The sequence below is a fragment of the Cervus canadensis genome, chromosome 31 (assembly GCF_019320065.1).
Source record: "Cervus canadensis isolate Bull #8, Minnesota chromosome 31, ASM1932006v1, whole genome shotgun sequence".
NCBI lineage: Eukaryota > Metazoa > Chordata > Mammalia > Artiodactyla > Cervidae > Cervus > Cervus canadensis.
Window position 1 is genome coordinate 16,085,624 of NC_057416.1, and position 8,281 is coordinate 16,093,904.

General features: G+C 41.9%; 1 protein-coding gene across 1 annotated transcript; it reads right to left on the reverse strand.

Annotated features, from left to right (window-relative positions):
- Positions 1-7,480: 7,480 nt before the first annotated feature.
- LOC122432582 (eukaryotic translation initiation factor 3 subunit F-like) lies at positions 7,481-8,067 on the reverse strand. The gene has a single exon (XM_043454603.1). The coding sequence runs from the start codon at positions 8,046-8,048 to the stop codon at positions 7,635-7,637; it is 414 nt and encodes a 137-aa protein (XP_043310538.1). The 5' UTR covers positions 8,049-8,067; the 3' UTR covers positions 7,481-7,634.
- Positions 8,068-8,281: the final 214 nt, after the last annotated feature.

Genomic DNA, 8,281 nt, shown 5'->3' on the forward strand with positions numbered 1-8,281 from the left:
GAGTGAGATATAACATTCAGTACCAAAGAGATCTCTTCGGTTGAGAACAAATCCTCCAATGAAAGTCAACGTTCTCAATGAGGGAGGCCTCCGTGTTTCACTTCCGTCTTTTTGTGTTTCCCTACCCGACTCTCTTGGCCATCTGTGAAAATAGTCTTTCATTTCTTATGTTTTCTTGATTTCATTCTTGCCTTTCTTCACCTTAAACATCCAGCCCTTCCCCCAACACACATACTAGGCACCGCTCAACACCTCTGTCCGCATTTTAACATTTTCTAAGACATTACTGCTCAAATTGGGGTTGATGGATCATCTGCTTCCCAATCACCTGGAGTCCTTGTTAACAATTCAGATGTTTGAGCCCAATGCCAAGCTCCTGAATCAGATCAACTGAGGGAAGGGCCCAGAAATCTGCATTTTAAACAAGATACCTTGCTGATTCTGATGCACAGCTAAATTTGAGAGTTGTTCTATAATTTCTGTAAATCCCTTCTTGTTCACTCAGTTCCCCAGTGATTCACTAATAATACCCCTAGCTTAGAACCCTTATTTCCTACATCACTTACAGAGGAAATGTATGGCATCCTGCCTGGTGATATGTCTTACTTTGCTTAGTGGTTTTGTGAATTTTTATAATAATTTTAACTGTGTGTATGTGACTTTCTGCCCGACATCACTTCTGTAATTTTGGGGGGAAATCCTGACGTCACACTAGTTTCCTGCATCAACTACAGGGCCCAAGGAAGTACCTTGTGTACGTAAAAGCATAATTAACAATGATAGGCTGACTTTACACCAGACTCAACTTAGATCCCATTCTGATTTCATTCATGGGCTTCTCTTCTGCTTAATTCTACTTCCCAGTGTTTTGTCTTGACTCGCCAGTCTTTTCACTTTATATTTCTTTGTGAGTGGGTAACCATTTATGTGATTTTCTGTGATTGGCCTGTAGATGGTTACCCTGCCCAGACCCTCTCAAGCTCCAGATAAGTATATACCTGCTCAAGGGACATCTCTCTTTAGATGTCTAACAGGCACCTCACATTTAATATTATCCACATAAACCTCATTATTTTTCCTCCCAAACTCCGTGTCTGCACCTGAATTTTTCTGGTGAATGGTAGAACTGGGCCTTAAGATCCTCTCGCCATTGTGCTTGGAAGTATTATCTGATGCCTCCTGGTACATATATTCTAAAGTCAGATAAATCTGTTTCTGTTTGTCCAAATTCTGGCTTACCAATATCTGTGCAATCTCAACCAAGGTTTCCAAATTCCCTGAATCTCAGCTCTTTTATCTTTAAAATAGGTATCTGGTACTTATTCTGTAGGTGTGTTATCAGGATTAAATGAGATGTGTTTACAAAATACTTAGCATCCTACTGGTTTATGACATATTTAAAGTTAATGATTACTGTTCAGGCTGTAATTACTTCTTGCATTGATCCCATGTTTTCTAAAGTCTTCTTATACTGTTGTAGGAATGTAAATCGGTACAGTCACTATGGACAACAGTATAGAGGATTCTTTTAAAAAAATAAAAAGAGACCTACCATACGACCCAGAAATCCCACTACTGGGCACATACCAAGAGGAAACCATAATTTCAAAAGACACATGCACGCCAATGTTCCTTGCAGCACTATTCACAATAGCCAGGACATGGAAACAACCTAAATGTCCATCAACAGAGGAATGGATAAAGAAGATGTGGTATAAAGATACACACACACATACACACACACACACAAAAACACACAATGGAATATTACTTAGCCAGAGAAAAACAAATATATATTAACACATATATGTGGAATCTAGAAAAATGGTATAGATGAACTTATTTGCAAAGGAGAAACAGATACTCAGATGGAAGAACAAATGCATGGACTCTAAGGGGGAAGGGAGTGGGATGGACTGTGAAATTGGAATTGACACGTACCCTACCATGCGTAAAACAGGCAGCGAAGACCAACCGCACAGGACAAGGGAGCTCTACTCACTGGTCGGTGGTAACCAAGACGGGAAGGAATCCAAGGGGAGACGGCAGAGGTGGACCTGTGGCTGATTCACCTCGCTGTGCGGCAGAAGCTAACGCAGCACTGTAAAGCGGCCATGCGCCAATGAAAAATAATATATACAAATATCCTTCCTGCTCCGGGCTTGGCTCCCCACATGTGCCTTCCCCACAGCCACCAGAGGCTAGATTTAAATCACATACACGGTCATGGCAATCTTCTGCTTAACATCCTTCAGTGACCCCACAGGGCTTTGCTGATGAACTGTTAACTCCGCGATTAGCACACAGGTCCTCTCGCTGACCAGGCGTCCTCTGTTCCTCTAACCCCTTCTCTGTTACCCTCAACATTTGCGATTTTTGCTTTAGATCCTGCTTTGTGTCTGCCCAATGAGTCATGCAGATCAAGCATCCATATATTCCTCCTGGATGTAAAAGGCATGATGTATTATTCTCATCACTCAGGTCTTGGGGAAATCTCCTTTCTTTATCACTTAGATTCTCTTGTGTTATCTCTTAGCATTGTGGCTGCATGTTGGTCATAGAGCTGACTGTATTTTGGTGTGGATGTGATTTGCTTGTTTACTTCTCCCAAGTAATTAAACTGTGTCCAATTCACCTTTTGATCCGACAATGTCAGACACTGTGCCTGGCGCATGATAGGTGCACAATGGGTATGTGTTAAGTATGCTGGTAACATATTAAAATGAAATCTCTTCTCTTTCGCAGTTCACTGTGATCCTCCTCTCCTTGCTTACTATGCTGACTCTGCTAGGATCCAACTTAGCATTTTAATTCTGGCTGAGGTGTTAGTAAAGTGGTCCACCTCTCCTTGGAACCAAGAATCTCTACCACAACCTAGACTCAACTTAATTTCAGAAATGAGTGAAAAGGAAAAATCCTAGTTAAGACTATCTGTATTCCTGTCTCTTACCAGCAAGATATAGTCCACAGCACTTCATTTAGCACATGGCAGGAATCTGCTTCTAGGTGGAAGATTCAACTGCTATTTTATACATGCGGTGCTGATAAAACTCAAAATGGGTCATGAGGCCAACTATCATGATGATGATATCAGATTGAGGAGACCCAGGTACTTCTCTCTACACAGGTATATTCCTTGGATGAAAACCAGGCTTAGACTCCCTTTCTTTTATCAGTAGGGATCAGAGGGATTTGGGGGAGTGAATCAATAGACTGCCCCCCTTCTCCTACTACATCAATTTACCCTCCAATGGAAAATAGACAATTCAGTTAAGCTCTGCATTTCCTGAACTTCTTTCGGATCAATAGTTCATTACCTGCTATATTTGCCGATACGTAAAGCCTTCACGAGAGTTTTTACAATTAAATGAAAAACCTACATTTACAAACTATGAGATGATTTGAAATTCAAAAGGTCTTCTTCCTATTTTTATTTTTTTAGAGTATTAGCTTTGACTCTCATTCTGCTTGTCAGTTTTTCTTTAAGGAATATGCAGTTCTAAGTGCTTCTCCTTTAGACAGTAGCCTTGACATATAACACAGGTGGACCTCTCACCTTTTACAAAACAAAAGCTACTTATCAGATTTCCTGGCTTCTCAAACCACTGTTTGCTGTCAGGTGGGAAGGACTATCCTTGTGGGAGATCAAGGGCCATTAGATATAATTAACTAACTCCATTCCTTTCCTCTTAAGAGATGGATTTTAAACAACCACTACGCATCCCACCCTGGTTTGTGATTACATTCTAATAGAGGTGATGAAGCATCTTCAGAGAAAAGAGCCATCATTATGAAGTGAGTTTAAAAACAAATTCCCATGAGATCTGATAATTATCTCGTGGAGTAGAGATTATCTGCCTACAGTAAGAGGATTTAATAATAGCTTGCAGCATGATACCAAAAAACGAGAGGGCAAAGCATGAGTCTCAGGAGAACAGAGATCTCACTTCAGTCCAGTGAAGGAAATCAGCCACAAGAAGACAAAAACTAAGTGTAAACAACCATCGTTCTCAGGAAGATAACTTGGTCAACTTTCAGTTATCTTTCATGGTTCGTACGGATATAATTAAACAGAGTAGCTCACAGTTAATATGCTTTAGTATCTCTGGTTTTCATTTCTACATGCCATCTACGCATCAGCAACCAAAGCACTTCATTATCTCCCCCAAATGAGAAAAGTAGTGATGAGAAAATCCACTGAGGAAGGGAAAGCAGGAAAGAGAAATAGGGTACAGAAAAGGCCAGCTTAACTCAATAACTGTCATCAGGGAGAGAGACGATTGTGATTTAGGCACTCCGCAAGGGATAGGAAGCCAGGGACAGCTTTGAGCAGAAGGCAGGAGGAAAAGCTGAGAGTGGCACTTCAGCACTTTGATTAAAGCGCATTTCCAAACACTCATTTCATACATATGTTAAAGTACAAAATGACATCCCCAAGCCAAACATAAATGCATTGCATACCGTGTACAACTTCAAATGAAAAAAAAAAAAGAAGAGTGGATTCTGAGACCTGTGAACAATATACAAGCATTCCCCTAAAGGAATCAGGATCTGAATACATCACAGAAATGAGCATTTTATGCCGCTTGACAAGAGCACTTGCTTCCATTCTCTCCCTTTGCTGATTAAGACTCTAAGCCAGAGAAGTGACTCATCACATTGTCAGAGCGAGACTGGAGGTTCCTTCCTCGTAAAGTTGTGTCAAGGTTATGTTTACATTACATACAAGTCAGTAGTATGTGCTCGTGTATATATGTCTGTTGTTTTGACCTTTTTTAAGAACAGTGCTTCAGTGGCCCAGGTTTAAGCATCATATGTCCTCAAGCATGAACATGTTTGGAATTCTAGTGAATGGAAATAATAGAATGTTTATTGCACAGCTGCTATGTTGAAAACTAGGTCTGTGACTTAACCGCATTTAATCCTCAAAACAACCCAGGGGAAACATCCCGTTTTCCAGCCAAGGCACCCAAACTCAGAGGACTTAGGTACCTGTCGCCACACTAAAGAGGAAACGGCAGAATCTGAGTTTAAACCTGGGTCATTCGGAACCTTCGTGAAGTCTTTCTGACCTCATTAGCTTGGCCTTGGAAAATTCTATTTGTGAAGTTCCTGCTTGTGTTTTCGCAAGTAAACGAGTGGTTGGAAATAAGAGTATTGTGACCCAACTCGTGACTTTTCATGAAATGACCCGTTGGCAGCAGTAAACAAGACAGAAAGTACTGCGGGCTGTCTGAAGAGTGCAGAGCAGACTCAGTCACAACTTCAAACGTCAGGCTTCTTTAGTGTCTCTCTGAACATCACTCACACTTAGACGGCAGCTCGATTTTTCTCAAGAGAAGCCATCATGTCCCTCAAGGATTTCAAGGCTATAATCCCACAAGGACAGGAAAGATGGAAGCTGCCTTTGAAGCCTGTTCACACATGCCTGATGCTGAACTGAAGTTTAGAGTCTGTCAGAACTCTCAGCACAGGAGTCTGCTAAAGCAGCTGATGAGGTTTTACTTCTGAATAATGAAAGAAACACATCGGTCTTTGTCGTTGTTTTTCTGAGGAAGAAAATAAACACACTGGCCTGTCTGATTTTGGAAAGAATAACTTATCAGGTGATCTCATGGTTGGAGCACAAAGATAAGAGTTAAGAACTTTGAAACTTGGTCAGCATTACTTTCCTACCAGCAAACATCCTTAGGTGTCCTCCAAAAGGCCAGTCAAGGCATTGAATGGGATTCAGTCACGGAAAACATGTTTCAGACATAAGCTCTTTCAGTTTTTGTCCCACACACGTGGATACTGGAAAAATCATCTTTCCAAATGAGCTGTATTTATGTTAAGATTATGAAACATAAAAGGAATGATCCAATCTAAAATCACTTAATCCCTCTAGAGCAGGGGTTTGGCAAACTTTTTCTGTAAAGATCCAGATAAAATTTCAGGCCAAGTTTGATAAATCTGTGTCTATTTTTTCATAGTTATTGGCAGCAAAACTGTGGATATGACAGAGTCTTATTTATATTTAAGGGCAAAGTAGAAAGGGAATTTGGGGGAGATTCTTTGCCTGGGCAGGACTGTGGATGTGGCAGTACAATGTTCCAGTACTATTGTCTCCTTGTTGGGGGAGGAGAGGATATTTCTTTTATGCTTTCTTCTTGGAATAGATAATTTAATGAGTCTCAAAGTCTTAAATGTAACACAGGTGATTTGCTAGAGAATTCAAGGGTGGGAAGGGTTCAGGGACATTCTACCCGGATGACCTCGGTCTGCTCAGGGTGCCCCAGCTACATCTCAATGCAGTGCTTTTTGGAGACACCGGCACCTCTTCCAACATCTGACTTCATCTCAAAATGCATCTTTCAGTGCATCAGACAGCAAAACCCTACAAGAGAATGAGCAGCAAGAGACGAAAGATAGTGGCCTTCAGGGCCCATCGTTCCTCTCTGAAGCCCGGTTGCCTCAAGGATGAAATGGGTCGGCAGGTTCTAACCTCTAAAGTTACTATGGAAATTCAAACTAACAGAGGTCAGTGCTTGGCATAAGGCCTAGCTCACCATGGACGCTCAGCAGTAGCTGTCACTATTCTGTTTTTTAACTTTGGCTGCACTGGGTGTTCATGGCTGCGTGCAGGCTTTCTCTAGTTACAAAGAGCTAGGGCTCCCCTTCCTTGCTGTGCAGAGGCCTCTCACCGTGGCGGCTTCTCGTGTTGCAGAACAGACTCTAGCCATGAGGGCTCAGTAGCTGGTGCACGAGCACAGTTGCTCCATGGCATGTGGAATCTCCCAGAACCAGGAATCAAATCTACGCCCCTTTCATTGGCAGGCAAACTCTTACCCACTGTACCACCAGGGAAGTCCTGTTACTGTGGAGCAGCAAGGTGCTATTTTCAAAACAGTATCAGGTTTATTTCCATCATCTTGGAAGGCAGTTGAATATCATGATAACTTATACATGTAGTCTCCTTTTTCTCTGAAGTAATAAAACTCTAAAATAATTGAAATTATGAATCTTTCAGATGGAAGACTGGAATCTTTCAGATGGAAGTCACTGTCCATGACTTATATTTCTCTTTAACCTCACATTTCTCTCTTTTGACTTGTTATACTTAATAAACTAGCTGATGCTAAAGCTGAAGCTCCAATACTTTGGCCACCTGATTCGAAGAGCTGACTCATTGGAAAAGACCCTGATGCTGAGAAAGATTGAGGGCAAAAGGAGAAGGAGGTGACAGAGGATGAGATGATTGGATGGCATCATCAACTCAAGGGACATCAGTTTCAGCAAACTCTGGGAAATAGTAGAGGACAGGGAAGCCTGGTGTGCTGCAGTCCATGGGGTTGCAAAGAGTCAGAAACAACTAAGCAACTGAACAAAGACAAAACTTAGAGTAATAGTTTAGGAGGCAGTGGACTTTTCTCATACCTATGCAATGTTGAGACGTCAAAAGGCTTCATTTTATGTGACCATATTTCATTTTTTTTTTTTCCACTTACAAAAGGTAGTCTATGTTTATTTAGAGTCACAAGCAGTTGATTGACTCAGTGTGACTCAGATCACAAAGACACCAGTTCTCCTTCACTCCATCTGGGTCCTGGGGTTGGCTGGGGCCCAGTGTGGCAGGAGGGCTGCCCACGGCCCCTTCACAGGTTCACAAGCTTCTCATTGAGGGCAATTTGTGACTGTGTGAGGTTGGCCAGATAGGTCACCATCAACAGGTCGTTGATGTTGCTGTTGAGCATGGTCTCGAAGTCCTCGGGAACTATTTTGGGTACTTGGTTAACCAGACTCATCAAGAAGCAGCCCACAGTATTGTCGGCTGACACCTTTCCAGACAGCACGTCCTCCGCATACTGCAACACTGTGCTGAGGGCGTCCTGGATGCGAGCGGAAGCCCCGCCCACTTGCTGCAAGTCACTGGAGAGGCCGATCACCCGGTTGGGGCTAAAACAGGTCTTCATGATCAGGTCAACTCCAATGCGTTCAGTGTCGTAATATGTGTATTTCACTGTCAGAGGGGTGAACATCACCCCCATGGTCCTCCCAGGAACACCCATTAAAGTGCTGGGGAGACAGAAGTCAAGATTTTATTTTTTTAAAACTCTACTTTTGCCAAGTTGAAACTGACAGTACAGAAGTTTCTTTGAATTTATATATAGTAAATGTTTATGAACATAGATAAAATATAAATAGGAATCCTTCTTAAAGTGCAGTCCTCCTATACAATTAAAATCAACAACCCCACCAGGTTAAAAGCATTTTTCATTTTACAAAGGTTGAGCTAGGAGGC

Excerpts from the sequence above, each read along its gene's own strand:
- LOC122432582 (XM_043454603.1), bottom strand. The coding sequence starts at position 8,048 with ATGGGTGTTCCTGGGAGGACCATGGGGGTGATGTTCACCCCTCTGACA.